The 25,486-nt window shown below is 31.6% G+C and overlaps 2 protein-coding genes and 1 pseudogene across 2 annotated transcripts; all 3 read right to left on the bottom strand.

The window, feature by feature from the left end:
• Positions 1-2,049: 2,049 nt before the first annotated feature.
• LOC149518055 (F-box/kelch-repeat protein At1g57790-like) lies at positions 2,050-6,199 on the bottom strand. The gene is made up of 2 exons (XM_089763401.1): positions 5,221-6,199; positions 2,050-2,144 (listed from the first exon to the last, which is right to left on the bottom strand). The coding sequence occupies exons 1-2, from the start codon at positions 6,197-6,199 to the stop codon at positions 2,050-2,052; spliced, it is 1,074 nt and encodes a 357-aa protein (XP_089619527.1).
• A 6,647-nt stretch (positions 6,200-12,846) lies between these two features.
• On the bottom strand, positions 12,847-13,800 carry LOC149518056 (uncharacterized). The gene has a single exon (XM_089763402.1). The coding sequence runs from the start codon at positions 13,798-13,800 to the stop codon at positions 12,847-12,849; it is 954 nt and encodes a 317-aa protein (XP_089619528.1).
• Positions 13,801-23,081: 9,281 nt separating this feature from the next.
• Positions 23,082-23,370, bottom strand: LOC149518057 (cytochrome c oxidase assembly factor 5-like; annotated as a pseudogene).
• Between the last annotated feature and the right edge of the window lie 2,116 nt (positions 23,371-25,486).

Here is a 25,486-nt window from a genome sequence, read left to right on the forward strand (position 1 = left end):
TTAGAAGGTATACAGTCTGTTTGACAGCAGTATATGACGAGGATTTCAAAAATTGTTATAACTAATCTACAATGAATTACGAGGTGTGCCATATATGGTTAGAAAGCTTATTAAGTCTAGTTTCTAATGCATTAAAGAGATCATAATTCCGATTTGGATATATTGAGATATAACTGTTTTAATGAAAAGAGGTCAGGCTGTCAGTATTAATTAGTTAAGTTAACTATTGTGTAACTTAGTTGATTTTTGTATAAATGATCTCAAAAAAGGTTGATTAAATTCTGATATGTTGAAATGATCTTGGATAGGCCATTAATTATTTTGGGGGAAAAACTAAGTGGTGGAATCGACTGGAGGTAAGTAGAATCTCACACACTTTGCTTGTTTTCGAATCTATGTATATATATATGTTTATAAATGAATGAATGTTTTATTTCATTATTTTCAGTGTATGAAAATAGGATCAAGCATATGATTCTTTTGTGTTTTTGCTATGTAAATGATGGATTATGATTATGAATAAAATGAGAAAATGATTTATGTTTAAAGAATGATTTTAAGATAGCTACATTTTTATATCCCTGGGAAATGGGATCATCGACACCAGAACTAGTTCTACGACCCTGGCTAACGGGTAATAGTAGTTAGCGTACGCCCTGGCCAACGGGTTATAATAGTTAGCAATGATCATGAGAATGAAATTGTCGATACGGCCAATGTCACGGGTTATAGCAGTAACCGTAGCTAACGATTTGAATGATAATGATGATTTGGTTTGATAATGATGATTTATGATGATTTTAATGATTGATCTATGATTTTGTTTGATTATGATATTTGAATGATAGTATATTTTACAATAATTTATGAAGTGACATATTTTGACATTGATTTATGAATTTATGATATATTTGACAAAACGATGATCTTGAAATGTTTTGATATTATGATTTGATGAATGTTTTGAATGATCTATATGATGTGTAAGAAAACGATGCTTGATTTGGTAAGGTGTGTGAGCCTATACTTACTGAGCTGTGGTTTGCTCATTCCCTTTTTACTTTTTCTTTACAGATGACTAAGTAATAAGTTTGGTTAGTTTTGTGTGAAGCTAGAAGATGAAATGGAAAAGATTACTTAGTCGTCGGAGAATATGTTGGCCAATGAGATCTTAAGAGATAGTTTTATATTTTATATGGTTTGTATTTGGATATATAAAGATGTATTATCAATTGGATTAAAGATATGAATTTTACTTGGTAGATTATTTTATTGAAGAATTTTAGAATGTTTAAGAAAGAAGACTTCGTATTACTTTGAGATTTTCTTCAAGGTAATATGGCCGTGTTGCGTCTTGATCTCGGGGCGTGACATTTAACACATTTGTTAATACACAAGATACTTTCCCTGTCTTACAAGAATTGACATGGAAGCGGAATGATATGTTGAAAGGGATATGGTATGCTCAATTCTCATTGGATTGTTTCAGAAAACTAAAAGTTATTAACCTCCAATGCTTTCCTGACGCATCAACTGCTCTTCCATATCGGTTCCCTCAGTCATTACCAAATCTTAAGAAATTTGTCATAAATGAAGCTGCCTTCTGTCAAATATTCCAGTTTGAAGGGATCAGCGATGAGGAAAGGCATACATCAGCACTCACTGAGGTAAAGGAATTGATGTTGTCTAAACTTCCAGAGTTGACACATCTCTGCAAGAAAGAATTCAATCCGAAAGCAACTTTATGTAACATAAGAACTCTTGAAGTGCTGGAATGTGGAAAATTAAAGACTTAAGTGCCATCATCGGTGTCTTTAAAAAATTTAAGAACTCTGGAAGTTTCAAGATGTCATGGATTCATCAATTTAATAGCATGCTCGACCGCTAAGAGCCTGTTGCTACTAGAAAGAATGAGCATAACTGATTGCAATATGATAGAGGAAATCATAGCTTGTGAGGGTGAAGAAATAAAAGGCGGCATTATTTTCACCAAGCTGAAGTATCGCGGCTAAGTTGTCTTCCAAGTCTAGCAAGCTTTTGCTTAGGGGATCACATCTTTGACTTCCCAGCCTTGAGAAAGGTAATTGTGAGAAAGTGCTCAAAAATGAAAATTTTCTTTGAAGCAGTTTTTAAGCACACCAAAGCTGCAACAAGTGCAATTGACAGAAGATGAAAATGAAGTAAGAGTGCGGTGGTAAGGCGATCTTAAAACTACTGTGAAAGAGCTGTTCGGGGAAATGGTATGTGTCAATTTAAAGAATTTTCCTATGTTTTTCTAGTTTTTATTTCTTTAATTTTTCAGCCACGTTTGCTTTTTCCCATCCTGCCAAAAGTACTCGTGCAGTGATCTATAAACATAACACTATAAACATAAACGAGCATAATCTAAAGCTATAAACATAAAGCTTTTAGTGTCTTCTTTTTAATAATTTAAATGATTGTAAAATGTTATTTGGTGCCTTTCCAGACATAACTAATTGATCAATTCTTGGTTTTACCTTTCCATGTTGTTGTTTCTTACAATCACAGAATGTCCGAAATTCTGAAGTGACTGAGGTGACCCTTCAGTTGGACAAGTTGGAATAAGGCAATATGTTTTGGTGCTTGTGAGACAATCTCATTTTCCTTTCAATTCAAATCCGATAGAAAGTAAGTACCTGTTCTATTCTCATAATTCTTCATTTGTCCACTTTATTTCCCTTCATCAAGGCGCAATCTCTTTAAAGAGTGACGTGGGAGATGCCTGCTGATCGTTGAATGTTGAATTGTTCTACTGAAGTTCGAGACTGCCGCTTTCCTTTGAACCTAAAAGCTTATTCCACTTTCTACGAATGTGCTGTTTGAACTATTGCATTTTATATTGTAACTTCAATTCTCAGCTTGAATTTCAGGAGCATCATGCATGGCACTGCAAATTATAACATGTATTCTTTTACTTGCAAAGTCAATCAGCTTAAGACTGCCGTGTTTCAATATTACCAAAATTTGTTCTTCAAGGTTGATGGATTTTCCAATATGTTATGGATATCACCAAGTCTCTCATCCTTCGTCCATTTCAACAACATTATGCGACAGAATAGTATATTCTTTTGCTGGTATTTTCTCTTTTCAATTCTTGACTTTGAACAATTCTGAGTTATTGGTTTCTTATGGTCGATCTGATAATTTATTATAGTTTATAGCTTTCTTATCATTGGAAATTTGACTTGGTTGGATTTGATGTTCTTAATTCCTTATCAAGTGGGATTTAGTTTCCTTATTTGACATCATAGAGAGCCAGAGTAGCTAGAGTATTATTTTAATTTCACTCCACACTCTTAATCTTTGAAATAAGTGAATCAATTTATTCTTCAGCATGATTTTTACTTATTATTATTATTATTATTACATAATCCGTGTCAAGAGAGGATGCCAAACATAAAGCAGGAGATTTTGCGTTTATGTGGTATGGTTATTCCCACCAATTAAAAATTGAAATTTGAAAGTGAATATTGCAAGCTCATATTCTTATAAAAGCAATGAAAACAGGTTTCATTAAAAAAAATGCCCTCCATTTCAACAATGACTTTTTTTAAAAATTTTTATAGAGAAATTTTTTTTTACAAAACAAAGAAAAAGATGGATCATTAAAATTCCTTATGCTTGGTGCTTTTTTTTTTTTTTTTTTTTCATTTTGCTATTTGTCTCTTATTTTTAACATAACAATTTACATTCCCTAATCCTTGTTTCCATATCTGATGAAAATATTTGATTTATGACAAATCCAGAAGCAGAAATATGTGAATTTCTGTTCTTAGTTTTGGAATCTTTTCAGTATTTAATTATAAAACTGCTCATAACAAAATTATCAGATTGTGGTTTTTGAATAAGAAAAAGCTGTTTCAACTATTTACTGGAATGGTTTATTTAAGGATTAATGCTAAAATTAATACTAGATTTTGGATGGGCGTCTTTGTACTGATATGAAGCAAAAATGAGATCAAATTTGGCTCTTTGCCTGCGAGGCTCAGTGATAAAGATTGTTCTCCTCTGGTTGAGAAAATCACTAAGAGAATCAACAATTGGACGTCCAAGCACCTATCTTATGATGGGAGGCTTTAACTTGTCTAATCACTTCTCTTTGGTATGCAAAACCTCTAGTGTAGTCAATTCATTGTTCCCCAAAAAGTGATAAAATAAAGTGACTCAATTCTGTTTTGCTTTCTTTTGGAAGGGGATGGAAAATTCTACGATTATTAGTTGGGATTTCATTTGTCAAGGGGACATGATTTGAAAACTCTCAAGGAGTGGAATCAAGCATGTATCCTGAAGAACATCTGGATTCTCCTTACAAAGTATGTTTCCTTATGGGCTGCATGGGTTTCTACTTTGGTGCTTGGGGGGGGGGGGGGGGGGGGAGTTTCTTTATAAATCTAGTCTTCCAAGAAATAAAGAGATATTTTGTTAATTCTCTTTATTTGTATTGTTTCTCTCAGTAATGCTGTTTAGCAGAATTTTTCATCTGATAGCACTGCTTTATATAAAAGGAAATTTTTTATTTTTATCCTCAAAATTATATAATAAATAGATTTACTTTGTTTTTTATTAATATTTTACCTTAATTTGGATTTGGGGTCAAAATTATATAATAAATCGAATTGAGTTGTATCGAGAAAAAATTGAAAATTTCAAGTTTAGATCTCTTTTTAATGACTCTAATTGAGAATGATGCAAGGTTGGGTTTAGCTAATCTAAATTTCATTATGCATCTATTTTCAGGCCATATTGATATCAAATCTTATTCATCATATTCATGTCATGGTTACTGTTTAGCACTCGATATATGAACAAGCATTATATCATAGCCTAGCTGTTAGTTAGCCATGTACATAACAATAATTAATCAACATGTAGTACTACATCCTATCACCTATAATTTTTTTTTATTCTTTAAGTTACTGGCTATGGCCTCTCATGTATAAAAAAAAATCAAAACATAATTAAATTATGTTTGATAATATATTTATTATAAAGATTAATATAAGTATAATGTACAAGATAATTTATTTAAACCTTTGAAAGATTGGAAACAACCATTAGATATGGAGGTGAAATGATTTTACATAGATATAAACCAAGAGCTATGTTGAAGGAATTTAATATTATAGGAATCTTTACTTAAAAGATTATCAAAGAAAGAATGATACTTTCCGGTTGTAAGTGAATAGAAGCAAAACAAACCATTTTTGTCCCAAAAGTTTGGACCATAAATTTTGTTACTGGTTCCTCTCACGATAGCCATTTGGGAGAAGGATGCACCTTTACTTACGAACAACATATTCTTTCCCAAACTTCTTACTGGTTCCCATATCTTACTTGTCAGATTCAACTTTAAAACATGAATCTTTTGATCATCCTTTGTAATGAGAACAGCTAACAATTCTTCTTCATTTTCCACTAGAGATGCTTGAGCAATTGAATTGATACGGCCCGATGAAAAAGTCATTTTGTAGGTATCCCAACTATTTTCTATGTCTTTGAGATCAAATACTCCCAAGTTTCCCTTAGCATCCAAACAATAGTATAATCCTTTGTGTAAAACTGGATTGCAAATAGATAACCAAACTTTTTCGTTACATGGAAAATTATACATTTCCCAAGAACCTTCTCCTAGTTTATGGACAAAAATGGAGACTGAATAAAATCGCCCTTCGATTCCGAGAACCAAACAATTTGGGGAAGGTGGAGAAGTAAAGAACATCGAATGCACCCATTCGAGGGGAGGCAGCTCAGGAAGTTTAATAATCTCTTTTGTCAAAGGATTGAAGAGAAATGGATGTGCCTCATCTCGAGTCATTAGTAGCCAGCCATACTTTGAAAAGCGGATTTCAGCACCTAATACTTCTATTGGAAGGTCCAACTCGCAAGTGTAATTATATATGGGGTGAAAAAATTGGCCTCCGTCAGTGTTGCCTTTTAGGATTCGGAACAACCATGGAAATGGAGAATCCGCATCATGATCGAATGGAAAAGGAAGTGGATGTGGTGGAGCAATGGGGATTGATCGCCATGTTTTGCAAATTGCATGGAAAATCGCTTTGTCCCCTGCAAAGAGATTTGATGATACCAAACTTAAAAGCTCTGGTGGAAGGCTGCTCCACACATCTTGATCTTTGTTCACTTGGTGCTCTTCGGATGGTATCAAATCTTTGTTTTCCATAGTTACTGTGGTATTTACAAAGAAGTTAACAAAAAATTTGGTTACAATATAAAAATATAAATAAAGCCTATATTAAATATGGTGTTTAAGAGAACCACTAAATCCTAAATCCTTAGCGCATAATATATATATATATATATATATATATATTTAGCACATAACCAAATATATATATACATACATATATACTAACAAAGAAAAAACTTGACTTCTTGGCCCAAAAAAACCTGCCTTGAGTTTAAGATTTCGAAAGCAATCAAAACTTGATTTTTTTTTCTTCCGAACAATATTAAAGCAACAGTGAGTAGTCAAATTTCAATAGGTAGCTTAAAACTTAAATATTTAGGTTTAGTAGAGTACTTCGCTAGATTTTTAGAAGTTTAGTTTTCTGATTCTTTGTTTGTTAGTTGCTATATTAGAAGAGGAAATAAATTAATTAAAGAGGTTTATGCCAAGTAATTTACATGTTGTCTCAAAAGTTGGATATACAGAAATTAATTGTCACAAAACCAGCTATGATCAGAAAGAGTTTGAAAACAAAGTCCTAATAGTGCCGACAACCCTTTGATCTGTTAATATAATGTTGAACTCTTAATTTTATTAATTATGATTCGATCTCAATTTGAAATATGAAAACAAAACCAAATAGTCGCAATAATGAAGAAAGCAAATTTTCATGAAACAGGTAGAGGTAATTAGTTAAGAATCAAAACTAAAGACTAAGAGGCATTTATAATAAGTTAGATTAATAATAAACAACAGCTTATCGGGATTTTAATGGAAGTTTTGCTTCTTGTTTAAATCAAGAAAGCTAGAAACAAACAAAGAGATTATAGTAAATAATTACATTGAACTAACCAAAGCACCAAAGCTGCAAATCAAGCTGTAGCATACGAAAAGAAAATTAGGGTTGATAGTAATACCTTGACAAGTCAGAAGATCGCTTGTTAGAAACAAAATTCCTCAATCTCTCCTTTGTTTCTTTCGAGAGAAATATGTTATTAACCCATCCATATATAGGAAAAATAGAATATAAGGCCTTTTTATTATTATTGTTTTTCCAAGGGAATATATACAAGGTTATTGGTATTTTTGCAGCCAAGAATTCTTTCCTAATTGGGAATGGAATTTAAATTTTTAATTACACTTGAGATTCTCCTTTTCATATTAGGATTATGACTATAATTTTTTTAAAATTTATGATTATAATTAATGCAATTATATTAGCTTGTGAAATTATTATATAGATTGATTTATTTGGGTGCTCTTTGAAAAGGGTTTTCATGCGTGTTTGATTTGGTGCTGCAATTGTGTAATGGGTGTGGTGTTGAGTTTTGGACTAAGAAATTTAATCACATAAATCTATGGTAAATCCAACGGTTAAGAATTGTTTAATTAATGTGTCTTAAGAAAACCCAATCCGAGAAAGGCTTGACTTTGATCAGAGTCCGTTCTTGTGTGGACTAAATCCAACTTGGAATACGAAGCTTAGAGAGTCCAAGTAACTAGGAAGTTATGACCCGAAAGATAATTGCTAGAGAAATTCCAGCACTATGGGCAGCTACGTGACTGAGCCAGAAGATATATATACAATACCAAGTTGTGACCCTTCAGTTAGATAGTCTCATTTTTCCTTCAATTCAAATTAGATGGTGATTGATAAGTACTTGTAATTCTACTTTCATGATTCTTCATTTGTCTACTTCATTCCAATTCATCAAGGCGCAATTTCTTTATAAAAGTGATAGTGAAGATGCCTTTTGATCATCGCATATTGAATTGTTCTACTGAAGTATGAGACCGCATCATTCATGGCACTGTAAACTACAAACATGTAGTCTTTTACTTGTGATAAGGTCAATCGGCTTAAGACTCCTCTGTTTCAATATTAACAAAATTTCTTCTTTAAGTTGAACGGATTTGCCTATATGCTATGTATATCATCAAATCTTTCATCCTTCTTATATTTCAACGACATTATACGTCAGATTGGCATATTCTTTTGCTGGTATTTTCACATTTCAATTCTAGATTTGACCAAGTTTGAGTTATTGTTTCCTCATGGTCTGATAATTTATTGTAGTTTATTGCTTTCTTAACATTGGGAATTTGACTTGTTGGATTTGATGTTCTTAATTCCTTATCAAAATGGGAACTAGTTTCGTCAACAACCATGTTGTTTGTGGATAGAGCGTTGAACTTTAAGTTCCTGTGATCAGGGTTTAAATCTTGATAATCTTAAATAAAAAAAATGGGAGTTAATTTCTTTATTTGACATTATGGAGCACCAGAGTGGCTAGAGTATTATTTTAGTTTCACTCCACACTCTTAATCTTTGAACTTAGTGAATCAATTTATTCTTCAGCATGATTTTTACTTTCAATTATTATTTCTACGTAATTCATCTCAATATGTTAGAGGATGCCAAACATAAAGCCAAACACTTTGAATTTTTGTGGTATGGTTATTTCCAGTGGTTGAAAATTGAAACTGAATATTGCAAGCTAAAATTTTTTTGCTTATGAAATCAATTAAAAGTTAAAACTGGTTACATAAAAAACTCCCTCCATTTCAACTTGACTTTCTTTAATCTCTATAGACAGAATGTTTATTACAAAATGAAGAAGAAAAAGATGGATTATTAATATTCCATAGTGCTTTTACTTTTTGCTATTTGTCTCTTATTTTTAGCATAACAATTTGCATTCCTTAATCCTTGTTTCCCTCTCTGATGCCAATTGATTTATGACTGAATCCAGAGGCAGAAATATATGTGAATATCTCTGTTCATAGTTTTTGAATCTTGCTTTTACTAATACTAAACTTTTTTGTCAGCATTTAATTGTAAAACTGCTCATAACAAAATTACCAGATTGTGGTTTTTGATTAAGAAAAAGCTGTTACAAGTTACAACTATATATTGGAATTTTTTTTTAGTTCTGGACTAATACTAGATTTTGAATAGGTGTCTATGTACAAATATGAAGAACAACTGGGATCAAACCTGGCACCTTGGCTTGTAAGGAGTCCCCCTCCTCACAGAGGGACTTAGTGACAAAGATTGTTCTCCTCTGGTTGAGAAATCAATAAGAGAATTAACAATCAAACCTCCAAGCGCCTATCTTATGTTGGCAAGCTTCAAATCATCCAATCACTTCTCTTTGGTATGCAAAAACTCTAGTGTAGTTAATTCCTTCTTCCCCAAAAATTGATAAAAAAAAAGTGTCTTGACTCTGTCCTGCTTTCTTTTGGAAGGGGAAGGAAAATTTTGCTCTAGGGGCTTGCATTATTAGTTGGGATTTCATTTGTCACAGAAAGTATGGGGGGGTCTTGGCTTGAAAAATCTTAAGGAGTAGAATCAAGCATGTAGCCTGAAGAATTTCTGGATTCTCCTTACAAAATCTGGTTCCTTAATGGGTTGCATGGGTTTCTATTATTTGCTTAGGGGGAGTTGGAGAAAGCTTTCATAGCTCAAAAGTTATGGCAAGAACTGTCTTAGGCCTCAGGTTCACTAAATTTCTGACTGGATCAGCATGGCTAAACTTTAGGAATAAACAAGCCAAAGTCAACTGGCAGAGGCTTGTTTGGCTTCCTACTCATGATCCTAGGCACTCCCTCATGGCTTGGATGGCTATTGTAAATAGATTTCCAATCACTTTCGGACTACAAAACTAGGGGATCTCTAAAACTAATAGGACCTGTTTCTTGTGCAATGCAGATATGGAGGGAAGGAATCATCTCTTTTTCTCTTGTGCCTTGTCCAAAGGATTTACGGCAGATGATTCTTTATAAATCTGTTCTTCCATGAAATGAAGATATATTTCGTTAATTCTCTTTGCTTGTTGTAGTTTTTTCCTTAGTACTGTTGTCTAAAAGAATTTATAATTTGATAGCACTGCTTCATACGAGTGGAAAATGTTGATTTCTTACAATCAAAATTAAATAATAAATAGATGTATTGTAGATTTTTTTGTTAAATAATTTATCTTAATATAAATTTAGGTAATTTTCAAATTTAAACAATTTCGAATTTAGTTTGGATTGTTGATTTTATTTAAATTAAATTGAGTCAAATTTGAATGGATTGAGTGAGTTATATAAGTTCGTATTAGTTTTGATAACTTTACTTAGAGTGATGCAAGATTGAATTAGTTCATCTAAATTTCATTATCCATTCGTCTTCAGGCAATATTGATATTAAATCTCATTCATCAACTTCATGTCATGGTTACTATTTAGCACTCAATATTTGAATAAGCATATTAATTACATAGCAATAATTAATCAACACGTGGTACTGAATAACTAAAAAATAATTGAATTAAGTTTGATGATATATTATAAAGATTAAGATTACTATATATATAATCACTCCAAGAAAATGATGTTTTAACATAAAGACAGATGATTTGATGGAATTTAAATCAAGATGGAGATTGTTGATAATAGTGACAGATTCCATAAGAGATTTGTTTGGGATTGACCAGATATTACTTGATGGACAAGAAAACTTGAGAATTTTAAGATGAAGGAGATTCTTAATAGGCAAGTTTATATGCTTATAAATAGGTGAAGTCTCTGTAGGGTTAGGTATGAGAACAATATGTAGAACAGTTGTAGGGTTTTGTGGGATAGGAGTACTGGGGATTTATATCTTATGACTGTGTATGTTTGAATGTTTGGGAGTAGATTAGAGGAGATTGAGAAGGTCCACATAAGTATGATGAATAGGTATATATGGATATGTGTTTGTTTGTGTTAAAATGGTACACATAGGATGTATTTGTTTGGGTTGAAAATACTCTATAGGACTAGAGGAGATTGAGAGGATCTATGGGAATTAGTGATGAGTGTTTGATTTGATTTGATATTTGTTTGTAATTCTCTATAACTAATGGATCTTGTTTCTTATCCGTGGACGTAAGTTGGTTGGATTAAACCATGTTAAATTGGTATCTCTTGCATGTTTGATTCGTTGTTTGATTATACTTCGGCTGACATGAATTGGATTGGGGCTTTTGGCCTAACAAATATAACTATAATTAATATTACAATTATGCAAGGAAGATGAAAAACTTGTGGTTTTCCCAATCACGATTTGAGCTAAAATAGATTGCTTTGTTTCGCAAAAGATGGAAGCAGTTGTCACAGGTGTCACAGAGCTGTGACCGAGAGTGCCTGGTGAATGGTTGTTTGCCTAAGTGAATTTCCCTATCGCATGAAAAACAGAGCTTGGTAGAGTCAGCTCTGCAATATAAAAGATCTTTAGATTGGCTACAATAATCAAAGAATCTCCTCTGTTTTTCGTTATTTTTCTAATCAGTCTTATGGTTGATGGGTTGGTTTATTTATTTATTTTTGGGGTTTAGTTTTTGTTTTTCTTGGGTATGGGAAGAATTTGTTAAGAAGTATAGAGAATAACATGGCAATGAAATAGAGCTTAGTTATATTTTGCTTATGTTGTTTATCCTATGGTTTCATATATTAAGGAACAGATTCTTCCAGTTCCTGCTTCTGTAAACCCTATTATCGCTGCATATATTAGGTCGAAGGGTATGACCATCTAGTATCTGGTAGGTTGTTGCTCCAAGCTAGGTTTCATAGATACAAGTTGTTCTAATTATAATGTTTGGAGCCTTGGTCGTTTCACTTTATCTTGACATTGATCCTCATTCCTTGATCTTATTTTAGTTTAAAACCAGAGTTTTAATTATATTAACAAAAGTTGTAATACAGTATCATGCAATACAGGTTGAAACTGGAGATGCAGTTGTTGTTCGTGCTGCAGCTGGTGGGATTGGATCTTTAATATGGCAGTGGGAAAATGCCTTTGATGCCACTGCCATCGAACTTTCTCACCCAAAGAGAAGGCAGGTTTAGCAAAGGAAAATGGATGTCACCATGTCATAATTTGTACGGAGAGGATTTTGTTGCCTGTCTAAATGAGATAACATCAGGCCAAGGGTTTATAATCATTATTTTTATAAACCAACGAATCAATTTTATTCTTTTAAACCATGTCGTCGTTAAAAGCTGAAGCTCAATTTGTGAGTAATGACTCGTGCAAAAAATTTGATTCCAGTAGTAGTGTTCAATTAAATTTTTATTTTGATTTGGTTGTATTTGATGTGAATGGTAAAATAGTTATTCAATTCGACTTTTATTTATAAAATAAAACTAAAAATTATCCGAGAATTGTATTTTTATTATTTTTTTATTATTTTTTTTAAAGTTTTAATAAAATAAAAAAGATTTTATTTATAAAATAATGTCAATACCTTTAAAGTAATTTAGAAAATAAAATATTTAAAATTTAAACAATGGAGAACTGAATTAATTTGAATCATTAATCTTCGGTTTGTATCAATTTGATAATTTTTTTTTTAAAAAAAAGTTTTTTTACATTTTATTAACAAATTAATAAATTAAAAGTGCCAACAATGATATGATTTGTTGATAAAATATTAAAATTTTAATTTTAATGATCATGGTTCAATCATTGATAATTTCAAGTCTAAAAAATAATAGATTTAAAGTTAATTATTAAAAATCAACAAACTATAATTTTATTAAACTAAATAACAAATTAAAGACCAAAAAGAAAAAAAAAAAGACTACATAATTTTTTTCTCAAAAAAAATTAAATCTTAAGAGTTATCTGCCATTGGCAACATACACCAATAATGAGATGATTTTCGACGACTGACAATGGGACAAGGCAAATATGTTGTAACACTTTGATCTTCCAAGTCATAGACATAAATATTTCTATCTTCACACTGAGTATAGTAAATGGAGTTTCCCTTTATATCAAATTCTTCAGCTACTGAATAACATGAGCCGTAACATTGATCTGCGAGGAAAATTGCATTATTTCCAATGCTTTTCACCTCAACCCATTCCCTTTCGCAGAAATCAAACCTAAAAACTTCAAAATATGAAGCCCATTCATACAATCTTAGAGAGTAAATCTTACAAACAAGTAGCAACTCTCCAGAAAATTCAACCAAATATTTTTTGCGTTGAATGGTAAAGTTAAACAGCTTTGATTCTGTTTTGACACTTAATTTTGTAAATCGAAGACTTGATCCTTCAAACTCAAGTGTAAGCAAACAATATTCTGAAGAAATGCAATAAATCTTTCCTCCAAATGTTGTCACACTGATCACAACATTATCTTCCAACTTTTGTTTTGAAAATTCACAAGCACCAGGAAAACAAAATATAAACTCATCCTCTATGTAATTAAAGAAAAGGATGTGGCAATTTGGATCGCTTGGAGGTGCTGTGAGAATGCACGTATCAAATTTCATATTGAAAGGAGGAAGTTGAATTGTCTCCATCGAAATGAGATTTAAAAGAGAACAATCAGATGAGACAAGATCTAGTAACACTAACCATCCAAAGGAAGAGCAACATATTTGTTTATTACACATCTCAGGAATGATTTTAGTGTAATACCGATGTTGTGATATGTTGAAGAAGGTTTGCCTTTGAACAAACTCTCCATGAGATATAACAAGCCAAGGGTAAGGTTGAGATATGCGGGGAAGAAGAGAATATGACGGTCGTTCATCCTCGACCTTAACTGTTGCTTCCATATTCACAAAACCCAAACTATTTTCCTGCATGAAAATATAATGTACTTGAGCCCAAAAATTTTAAAGTCCTAAAAAAAATTGAAGTGTCCAAATATAAGAGAACCACTAAATCCTAAATCCTTAGCACAATATATATATATATAAATCCTTAGCACATAACCGAAAATATTACACATATACATGTATATTAACAAAGAAATAACCTGATTTCTTGGCCCAAAAAAAACTGCCTTGAGTTTAAGTGTTCGAAAGCAATCAAAACTTGATTTTTTTTTTCCTTCTGAACAAAATTAAAAGCAAAAGTGCATGGTCAAATTTCAATAGCTAGCTTAAAACTTAAATAGTTAGGTTCAGTAGAGTACTTCGCTAGATTTTTAGAAGTTTAGTTTTCTGATTCTTTATTTATTAGTTGCTATATTAGAAGAGGAAATAAATTAATTAGAGAGGTTTATGCCAAGTAATTTACATGTTGTCCCAAAAGTTGGATATACAGAAATTAATTGTCACAAAACCAGCTATGATCAGAAAGAGTTTGAAAACAAAGTCCTAATAGTGCCAACAACCCTTTGTTATGTTAATATAATGTTGAACTCTTAATTTTATTAATTAGGATTCAATCTCAATTTCAAATATCAAAACAAAACCAAATAGTCGCAATAATGAAGAAAGCAAATTTTCATGAAACAGGTAGAGGTAATTAGTTAAGAATCAAAACTAAAGACTAAGAGGCATATATACTAAATTAGATTAATAATTAACAACAGCTTGTCAGGATTTTAATGGAAGTTTTACTTCATGTTTAATTAAAGGAAGCTGGAAACAAACAAAGAGATTGTAGTAAATAATTACATTGAACTTACCAAAGCTGCAAATCAAGCTTTAGCATGCGAAAAGAAAATTAGGGTTGATAGTAATACCTTTACAAGTCAGATGATCGCTTGTTAGAAACAAAATTCCTCAATCTCTCCTTCGTTTCATTCGAGAGAAATATGTTATTAACCTATCCATATATAGGAAAGACAGAATATAAGGCCTTTTTATTATTATTGTTTTTCCAAGGGAATATATACAAGGTTATTGGTGTTTTTGCTGCCAAGAATTCTTTCCTAATTGGGAATGGCATTTAAAATTTTAATTACACTTGGAATATGTATTATTATAGTTGTAAGCCAAGATTCTCCTTTTCATATTAGGATTATGACTATAATTTTTTTAAAATTTATGATTATAATTAATGGAATTATATTAGCTTGTGAAATTATTATATAGATTGATTTATTTGGTTGCTCTTCAAAAACGGTTTTCGTGCGTGTTTGATTTGGTGGTGCAATTATGTGAACAGGTGTGGTGTCGAGTTTTGGACTAAGAAATTTAATCACATAAATTTATGGTAAATCCAACGGTTAAGAATTGTTTAATTAATGTGTCTTAAGAAAACCCAATCCGAGAAAGGCTCGACTTTGATCAGAATCCATTCTTGTGTGGACTAAATCCAACTTGGAATACGAAGCTTAGAGAGTCCAAGTAACTAGGAAGTTATGAGTCAAAAGATTATTGCTAGAGAAATTCCAGCACTATGGGCAGTTACGTGATTGAGCCAGAAGATAATATATATATATATATATATATATACATTACCAAGTTGTTACCCTTCAATTAGACAGTCTTATTTTCCCTTCAATTCAAATTAGATGGTGATTAACGAGTACTTGTAATTCTACTTTCATGATTCTTCATTTGTCCACTTATTTCCCTTCATCAAGGTGCAATTTCTTTATAAAGTGATAGTGAAGATGCCTTCTGATCATTGCATATTGAATTGTTCTACTGAAGTATGAGACCGCATCATGCATGGCACTGTAAACTACAAACATGTAGTCTTTTACGTGTAAGGTCAATCGGCTTAAGACTCCCCTGTTTCAATATTACCAAAATTTCTTCTTCAAGTTGAACGGATGTTATGTATATTATTAAATCTTTCATCCTTCTTATATTTCAACCACATTGTACATCAGATTGGCGTATTCTTTTGCTGGTATTTTCACAGTTCAATTCTAGATTTGACCAAGTTTGAGTTACTGTTTCCTCATTGATCGGTAATTTATTGTCAGCATTTATTTGTAAAACGGCTCATAACAAAATTACCAGATTGTGGTCTTTGAATAAGAAAAAACTGTTACAAGTTACAACTATATATTGGATTTTGTTTTTAGTCATGGGTTAATACTAGATTTTGTGTAGGTGCCTATGTACAAATATGAAGCACAACTGGGATCAAACTTGGCACCTTGCCTGTAAGGAGTCCCCCTCCTCACAAAGGGACTTAGTGACAAAGATTGTTCTCCTTTGGTTGAGAAAATAAATAAGAGAATTAAAAATTGGACCTCCAAGCACCTAACTTATGCTGGCAAGCTTCAAATTATCCAATCACTTCTCTTTGGTATGCAAAACCTCTACTGTAGTTAATTCATTCTTCCCAAAAATTGATAAAAAAAAAAAGGTGTCTCAACTCTGTCCTCATTTCTTTTGAAAGGGGAAGGAAAATTTTGCTCTAGGGGCTTGCATTATTAGTTGGGATTTCATTTGTCACAGAAAGTATGACGGGGTCTTGGCTTGAAAAATCTTAAGGAGTGGAATCAAGCATGTAGCCTGAAGAATTTCTGTTAAAAATCTGGTTCCTTATGGGTTGCATGGGTTTCTACTTATGTGCTTAGGGTGAGTTGGAGAAAGCTTTTACAGCTCAGAAGTTATGGCAAGGACCGTCTTAGGCCTCAGCTTCACTAAATTTCAGACTGGATCAGCATGGCTAAACTTTAGGAATAAACAAGCCAAAGTCAACGGGCAGAGGCTTGTTTGGCTTCCTACTCATGATCCTAGGCACTTCCTCATGGCTTGGATGGCTATTGTCAATAGGTTCTCAATCACTTTCGGACTACCAAACTAGGGGATCTCTAAAACTAATCGGACCCGTTTCTTGTGCAATGCAGATATGGAGGGAAGGAATCATCTCTTTTTCTCTTGTGCCTTGTCCAAAGGATTTATGGCAGATGATTCTTTATAAATCTGTTCTTCCATGAAATGAGGATATATTTTGTTAATTCTCTTTACTTCTTGTAGTGTTTTCCTTAGTACCATTGTCTAAAAGAATTTTGAATTTGATAGCACTGCTTCATACAAGTGGAAAATGCTCATTTCTATAATCAAAGTTAAATAATAAATGGATGTATTGTAGATTTTTTATTAAATAATTTATCTTAATATGAATTCCGGTAATTTTCAAATTTAAATAATTTCAAATTTAGTTCGGATTATTGATTTTTTTAAAATTGAATTGAGTCAAATTCAAATAGATTGAGTGAGTTTATAAGCTGTATCAGTTTTGACAATTCTACTTGAGAGTGATACAAGATTGAATTAGTTCATCTAAATTTCATTATCCATTTGTGTTCAGGCCATATTGATAATAAATCTCATTCATCAACTTCATGTAATGGTTACTATTTAGCACTCAATATTTGAAGAAGCATATTAATTACATAACAATAATTAATCAACACGTAGTACTGAATAACTAAAAAATAATTGAATTAAGTTTGATGATATATTATAAGGATTAAGATGACTATATATGTAATGTACAAGATAATTTATTTAAACCTTTGAAAGTTGGACACAACAATTAGATATGGAGGTGAAACAATATTCCATAAATATAAACCAAGAGCTATGTTGAAGGAATTTAATATTATAGGAATTCAATCCAACAGCAACTTTCTGTTACATAAGAATTCTTGAAGTGCTGGAATTTGCACAATTAAAGACTTTAGTGCCGTCGTTGGTGTCTTTCGAAAATTAAACAACGTTGGAAGCTTCAAGATGTCATGGATTCATCAATTTAATAGCATGCTCAACATGCAGCTAAGAGCCTACTGCTACTAGAAGGAATGAGCATAACTGATTGCAAGATGATAGAGGAAATCATAGCATGAGAGGTGAAGAAATAAAAGGTGGAATTTTTTTCACCAAACTGAAATATTAGCGGCTAAGTTGTCTACATAATCTTTGAAATAAGTAAATCAATTTATTCTTCAGCATAATTTTTACTTATTATTATTATTATTATTATTTCTACATAATCCGTTTGAAGAGAGGATGCCAAACATAAAGCAGGACACTTTGAGTTTATGTGGTATGGTTATTCCCACCAGTTAAAAATTGAAATTTGAAAGTGAATATTGCAAGCTCATATTCTTATGAAATCAATTAAAACTGGTTTCATAAAAAAAATGCCCTCCATTTCAATATTGACTTTTTTTTAAAAATTTGTATAGAGAATTTTTATCACAAAAACAAAGAAAAAGATGGATTATTAGCATTCCCTATGCTTGGTGCTTTTTTCTTATTTTGATATTTGTCTCTTATTTTTAACAAAACAATTTACATTCCTTAATCCTTGTTTCCTTATCTGATGAAAATATTTGATTTATGAAAAATCCAGAAGCAGAAATATGTGAATTTCTGTTCTTAGTTTTTGAATCTTGCTTTTACTTATACTAAACTCCTTTGTCAGTATTAAATAGTAGAACTGCTTATAACAATTATCAGATTGTGGTTTTCGAATAAGAAAAAACTGTTGCAACTATATATTGGAATGATTTATTTTAGTTAAGGATTAATATTGAAATTAATACCAGATTTTGGACGGGTGTCTATGTACATAAGAATTATAATTCTTTTTACTATAAATTCTAAATTTAAGATTTTTAACGATAAAATTTTTCACAAATTTTTAAATATTAAAAAAGCAATTTACAAAAAGAGCTCCTAGAGTCCTTATGTTAGAACCGTCAAGGCAAGTCATTCCGAGGCATTAGGTAAAGCCTTGGACCACCAATCAATATTATCTCCACTAATTAATGTTTTCACCAATTAATGTTATCACCACATGTTTTTATTTTGTATTTTTAATTCCAATAGCAGAGAAGAAGAAAAATAAATGTCTTCGATGGGCACCATCAGGAGTTCTCTAGATTTCGTCTTTGTTTATAATAAATTATAATGTAAACTCTAGAGAAATAGGCGATGAATCTAAATTTCTCTAGTTATAATATAACTGAATTTCTCTCGTTGGACACCATCAGTAGCAACAAAATAGGCAATGAATCTAAATTTCTCTAGTTAGCTAAATTTCTACTTTGTCAACTCCCTTATCTTTCTCTCTTGCGCAAAACAAAAAGGTAATGAATGTGACAAACAGAAACAAGTTTATTTATTGAATTTCTCCAAATCAGAAAGTCGTGCTCCATTATCCCAGAATTCTATTCCTTTCATATCTCTCTTTTGTATCAATAGTTAGCTAAATTTCTACTTAGTCAAGGTAATGAAAGCTATCTCAATTAAATTTGCATAATTAGTATCTTGATTTAGTTTTTTTTTTTTTTTTTTTTTGTTGCAAGGAAAGTAAAAACTGAGAAATTAACTAAGAAAGAGAAAAAAAATTAAAAACTATACCAAGCATAAACTTCTAAAGAAACATAAAAACGAGATATAACTTTTGTTTTCTTCTTTTATCAATTGAGATAAAAGAAGAATAACATTAATTCCACTTCCCAATATTGTAAATCAAGCACAAAAAGAAAATTAGGGTTGATAGTGATCATACCTAATAAATAAGAAGATATATTATAAATAGCTTTTCTTCTTAAAAATAGAATAGCCTCCATGTCTCCTTTGCTCTCTTAATTAATTCACTCATCAATATATAAAAAAATAGCAATAGGCATTATTAATATATATATATATATAAGGTTATACAAGTATGTAAGGTTATTATTGGAATTTTGACAGCTAATTAAAATTCTTTTTGGATTTAAATTTGTAATTACCATAGAAATAAGTATAAGGATAACACCTTTGTTTCTAGCTAGCTCCTCTAGTTGAAAAACTTCATAATTTTTTTTTCTGAAAAGAAAATTAAATCATAGGAGTTGTCTTCCATTTGTAACATACACCAATACTGACATGATTTTTTATGACTGACAATGGGATAAGACAAATATGTTATAACACTTCGATCTTTCAAATTATAGACATAAATGTTTTTATCTTCACACTTAGTATAGTAAATGAAATTTCTCTTTATATTAGATTCTTCAATTATTGGGTAACATGAGCCGTAACATTGATTTGCGAGAAAAATTGCATTATTTCCAATGTTTTTCATCTCAACCCATTCCCTTTCTCAGAAATCAAACCTAAAAGCTTCAAAATATGAAGTCCATTCATACAATCTTGGAGAGTAAATCTTACAAACAAGTAGCTTCTCTCCAAAAAATTCAACCAAATATTTTGTGCATTGAATAGTAAAGTTAAACAACTTTGATTCTGTTTTGAAAGTTAATTTTGTAAATTGAAGACTTGATCATTCAAACTCAATTGTAAGCAAACAATATTATGAAGAAATGCAATAAGTCTTTCCTCCAAATGTTGTCACACTGATTACAACATCGTCTTTCATCTTTTGTTTTGAAAATTCACGAGCATTGGGAATCAAAATATAAATTCATTCTCTAGATAATTAAAGAAAAGGATGCGGTAAGTTGGTTCACATGAAGGTGCTGTGAGAATGCACGTATCGAATTTCATATTGAAAGGAGGAAGTTGAATTGTCTCTATCAAAGCAAGATTTAAAAGTGATACAAGATACAATAACACTAACCATCCAAAAGAAGAACAACATGTTTGTTTATTACACGTTTCAAGAATGATTTTAGTGCAATACCAATGTTATGATATATTAAAGAATGTTTGCCTCTAATTAAACTCTCCTTGAGATATAACAAGCTAAGGGTAAAGTTGAGATTTGCGAGGAGGAAAAGAATACTGTGGTCGTTCATTATCAACCTCAACTATTACTTCCATGTTCACAAAACCCAACCTACTTTACTGCATGAAAATATAACATTGTATACATTAGCAAGTAGAACAAAAACAAATCTCTTAGGTTAACTGAATTGGAAGGAAATAAATTTCAGTTTAACCGCCTAAAAGAAGTAAAGAAACTCATGTCTAAGGTAATTAAGCCAAAACCAGAAATATAGTATTGGTAGAATGATTTAGTTTTCTTGCTTGTTTGCAAGGTACAAATCCAATTTCTATCCTTCAACTCTGAATATCTTCGATTAAAGTATCAAGTGAATAGAACTTGATATTAACTACTAAATTCAAATCAATATTCTAAAAACAAAAGGCAGAACTGCTTGCCAGGTGGAGGCAGCAAGTCAAAATATATAAAACTATATGCAATAATGAAGAATTAAAGCAAATTTACATAAAACAGGATTGGTGGTAATCAATTAAGATGCATAATCTTTAATTGTTAGTTATTAAGAATATAAATAATTGGTTACAAGGATTCGAATTAAAGTTTTGCATCTTGTTTGATTAAACAAAGCTATAACCAAATAATCCCAACACTGCAAATCAATCAATAGTAGGCATAAAAAAAATTATGAAAGTGATCATACCTAATTAGTAAGAAGATATATAATAAATCGCTTCTCTTCTTGAAAACAGAATACCTTCAATCTCTTCTTTACTCCCTTAATTAGTTTCACTTATCAATACAAAAAATAAAATAGAATATATATACATATACATACATATATATATATATAAGGTTATGTATGTATGTGAGATTATTATTGGGCTTTTGGCAGCTAATTACTTGGAATTCTTTTCGGATTTAAATTCGCAATTATAGTAGCAATATGTGTTATTAATTATAAATCAAAGATACTTCTTTCCATACTAGGATTATATAACTATAATTAATATTACAATTATATTTATTAGCTTTTGGAATTAATTATTACATTAAACAATCCTCTGATGTAGAAAAAAGGAGATGGGTGCATTTATCATTGGGTTGCATCTTCTGCCTTATTCATTATCAAAGCCATGTGTTTGAATGACAAACTATCTTCTATTTTATTCTCAACTTTATCTCACCTTCTTCAGTCCCCCATTTCCTGTTTCTTCCTTATTTTGATAAGTATGAAAATCTAGAAAGAGATAATCAAGTCTTTTGGACCCAACTTCTTCAAACAGGCCCTATTGATCCCAAGAAAATCAGTGGCTTGTCCAAATTTGAAATGAAAAATGTTACTAAAGTGAACTTATAGGAAAGAAAACAAAAAGCAGTAAGTCAAACTTCTTAAAGGCTATCTTAGAAACCATAAAATGTCAATCATTGTCAAACAATTTAAGTGCACTCGAACTAGCAGCAAAAATAAATGTAAATGACATTAATCTCTTTGAAATCAGCAGCAGAGAATTCATTCCGAACCAAAACAATGGATAAACCTCCCAAAACCAATTGGAATAATAATTTGGATTTTGCATGAATAAAATCCTTCTCAAAAAACATCTTCCCATCAGTTTTCAAACCTGAACACAACAAAAACACCCATCCACATAAATCACAAACTTGTCTATTTTCCTAGTACTACTAGGTTCTGAATTGCTTATTTATATCCCAAACCCATTCCCACTTGTTCCAAATCTATTAATCTGAACACATCTAGCATCAACTACCCTGATTGTTTGAACAAGGAGTTGATTTCAAAATTTATGGGATGATCACCCTGTTGTGAAAAAGCACATACCAACAAAGGTGCATGGACCAAAGAGGAAGACCAGTGCCTCATGCGTCCATGGTGAAGGTTGCGAGTGTTCACTCGCCAAAGCTGCGGGTAACTTCACTTACTAATTCTAAGATCTCTAATATTTCAAATGTTTCTTATTCTTATTCTTTTTTCATCTTGCTAATTATTAATTTGATTTCTTGAATTGTCTACAGGGCTGCTTAGATGTAGCAAGAGTTGTAGATTAAGATGGATAAACTACTTGAGGCCTGATCTCAAGAGAGGAAATTTCGTTGAAGAAGATGAACTTATCATTTAACTTCACAGTTTACTTGGAAACAAGTGAGTGTTTTGGAAGATCTGCATAAGGAAATAAATTTTTGAACATCTTTTTCATAATATCAGATAGATTTCTCATTCTTAAATCTATTGACAAATGGTCTTTAATTGGTGGAAGATTACGAGGAAGAAAAAATAATTAGATCGAGAACTACTGGAACACAGACATCAAAAGAAAGCTTATAAGTAGAGGAATTGATCCCCAAACTCATCGTCCCCATAAAAGATAAAACAAAATCCTACACACAGTATAAGAGGCATGACAAAAAACTATGAAGAAAAGAAGCAACATGCCTTTCATCTTTTGCAATTGAAATAAGTTTCCCTGAGTCCTACACACTCGGTTGATATACAAGGGCTTTTTTCTCCAACACATTCCCTGAAGGAACGCTTCTCAACCTATGCCATAGTAATACCAAATTGGACAAATTCATTAATACTTTACCATTTTATGTCAAGAGAAAAATAGGAAAGCAAAGGAAAAAGATAGTGGTAAGGGAAGGGAAGGAGTAATATACCTTGACACAATCTGATTCACTTGGACACTTTACCAAGTCCATGGCTAACCTTTGCAAGACTTTGACATTTTTCACTTTCTCAACTAATGAAAAAAACTGTCTTCAAATCCAACCAAAAAAAACATGGCAAGCAAGTTTGTTCATAGGTTTTCTCGTAAAAACTTGAAAATCCTAGAAAACTTGTTGCTAATGTCTGATGGGGTTTTAAGTAATGGTTTATAGAAAAAGATATTTAAAGTTTAGTGATAAGGTTTCTCAACTATTAGTAGGACATCGGCCAAAGTTTTAGGTGGTTTCAGTGACAAGGTTGACTTCAAGTGATACTCTTTGTCATTAAGTTCACTTGTCAATGCAACTACAATGACCGTTTGCTCTAGGTCTTTAACTTGCAAAGCTTCTGTGTTAAAACATGTGACATGGTTCTTCAAAGAATTATTGTGACCTTGGTGGTTCGACATCAGACTTAAAGTTGTCTCCTTCACTTTTTGACTACTTACAAATTAAGACATGAAAGAATGGTTGAACTCTTTGAATATCATAATTGAACTCAGTTCCAGGTTCCTGTACCAGTACCAAGCTATACCTTTCAGAGTGTAGCCAAACCTTTGCACATCAAGACTTCGTTTGTATCCTGCATCATCATATTAGTCCTATAAAGTTTCAAATAATTGAAAGGGTCGGATGTACCATCATATGTTTCTAAGGTTGGCATTTTGAACCCTTTGGAAGGCATGGCTCTATCAATCTCTTCAGTGAAAAGGAGGTCTCCAAGAACTTAAGCTTGTCCTCAAATGCCACTACTTTCATTTTCAAATCTTTCTCCATGGCCTGCATCCAAGCTTTCAAGTCCTTGTTTAATTGGGGTTCGTGGTTTGTTTGTTTGGATTTTTGGGTTATGGCATGTGTCAAGTTGTGGCTAGAGAAATGACAAACAAGAGTGTTATACACATCTTCTCTAAAGGCTGAGGAGGCTTTCAACTCCTCATAGCTTGGTTATCTTACTAAGGTTCCTTAGCTAGGAGTGATTAAGTCAGACACCTTCGAAGCTTGTGGTGGCGTTAAGGTTTGCAACACCTATTTAAGAGCCTGGATCTGTTCAATCAAGATTTGGAATTATTCTATGGTCGAGTCTATCTATGGTGGGGGAAATTGTTTTGAGTGCTAACTATTATGTGTTTTTGTTCCAGCTAGGATGGTCATCTTTTCTTTCCTCTAATGCTCTCTTTCTTGGTGGCATTATTTCATGCTTGGCTAGTGAATGAAAAGCTTCTTTACCTGGCATGCCAAATATTTGTGCCGAGCTCCTCTTTCAGGGTCAAATCTTGGAAAGACAGAAGAAAAAGGTAGTTAAAGGTAAAGGCAAAGGGTGTTATCTATGTTTCAACTCTAACCCATAAATTAGAACAGGTGAGGTCAGAAGGAGAGTAATATGGAGAAATAGGAGTAGTATGGACTTGACTTAATGGTGTCTGAACTTTCATATTTATAAATAAGTAATAAGGGACCTTTAGAAGACAACAAAGATAATGCCAAGTGGATATGGCACTGGATGTGTTTGACCAAACTAACATATCATGTGGGCATAAATGACAAAATTATTTTTGATTGTCTACTGAAAGCTTCTAACATGAAAAAAAAAAAAAACCACTAAACCCTTTTGACTACCAAATGCCCCTAATAGTGATCATTTCATATTCTAGCTGCATAATCGAAAAGATTATATATACTTGTTAGTGGGTCATGTGATCTATTGATAAAATATTAGACTTTTAATTCCAATAATCATTATTCAATCTCTATAACCTCATGCATAAAAAAAAAGCATGGATAAGGTTTAAAATAAGATAAATTCAAACAAAATAGGAGCATAATTAAAAGTTATACAAGAAAGGCTAAAACAACAAAAAAAAGTACATCAACTTGACCACATTACTTAGATAAATTCTTATATTTTTATTGTATCCAAATAAATTTTTAATTTTTAATTTATACTTAAATAAGCCCATAACATAATACATCATACATGTAAGACATTAGTTTCTCACGATCACAAATGTTAAAGTAAAACTTTTTCTTATGTAAAATATCAAAATTTTCTTAATTAAAGAGAACCAGAAAAAAAAACTTAGTACTTCATTTGAAATAAGAATTTATTTGGATATAAATCAAAGTATAAGTACTTAT

This window comes from Durio zibethinus, chromosome 7 (genome assembly GCF_047325235.1).
Source record: "Durio zibethinus cultivar Kanyao isolate XHJ-2024 chromosome 7, ASM4732523v1, whole genome shotgun sequence".
Classification (NCBI taxonomy): Eukaryota; Viridiplantae; Streptophyta; class Magnoliopsida; order Malvales; family Malvaceae; genus Durio; species Durio zibethinus.

Excerpts from the sequence above, each read along its gene's own strand:
- LOC149518055 (XM_089763401.1), bottom strand. The coding sequence starts at position 6,199 with ATGGAAAACAAAGATTTGATACCATCCGAAGAGCACCAAGTGAACAAA. Across the intron at positions 2,145-5,220 it reads AAACTTTTGGGACAAAAATG|CTTTGGTGTGCTTAAAAACT; the intron begins GTTTGTTTTGCT and ends CACTTGTTGCAG.
- LOC149518056 (XM_089763402.1), bottom strand. The coding sequence starts at position 13,800 with ATGGAAGCAACAGTTAAGGTCGAGGATGAACGACCGTCATATTCTCTT.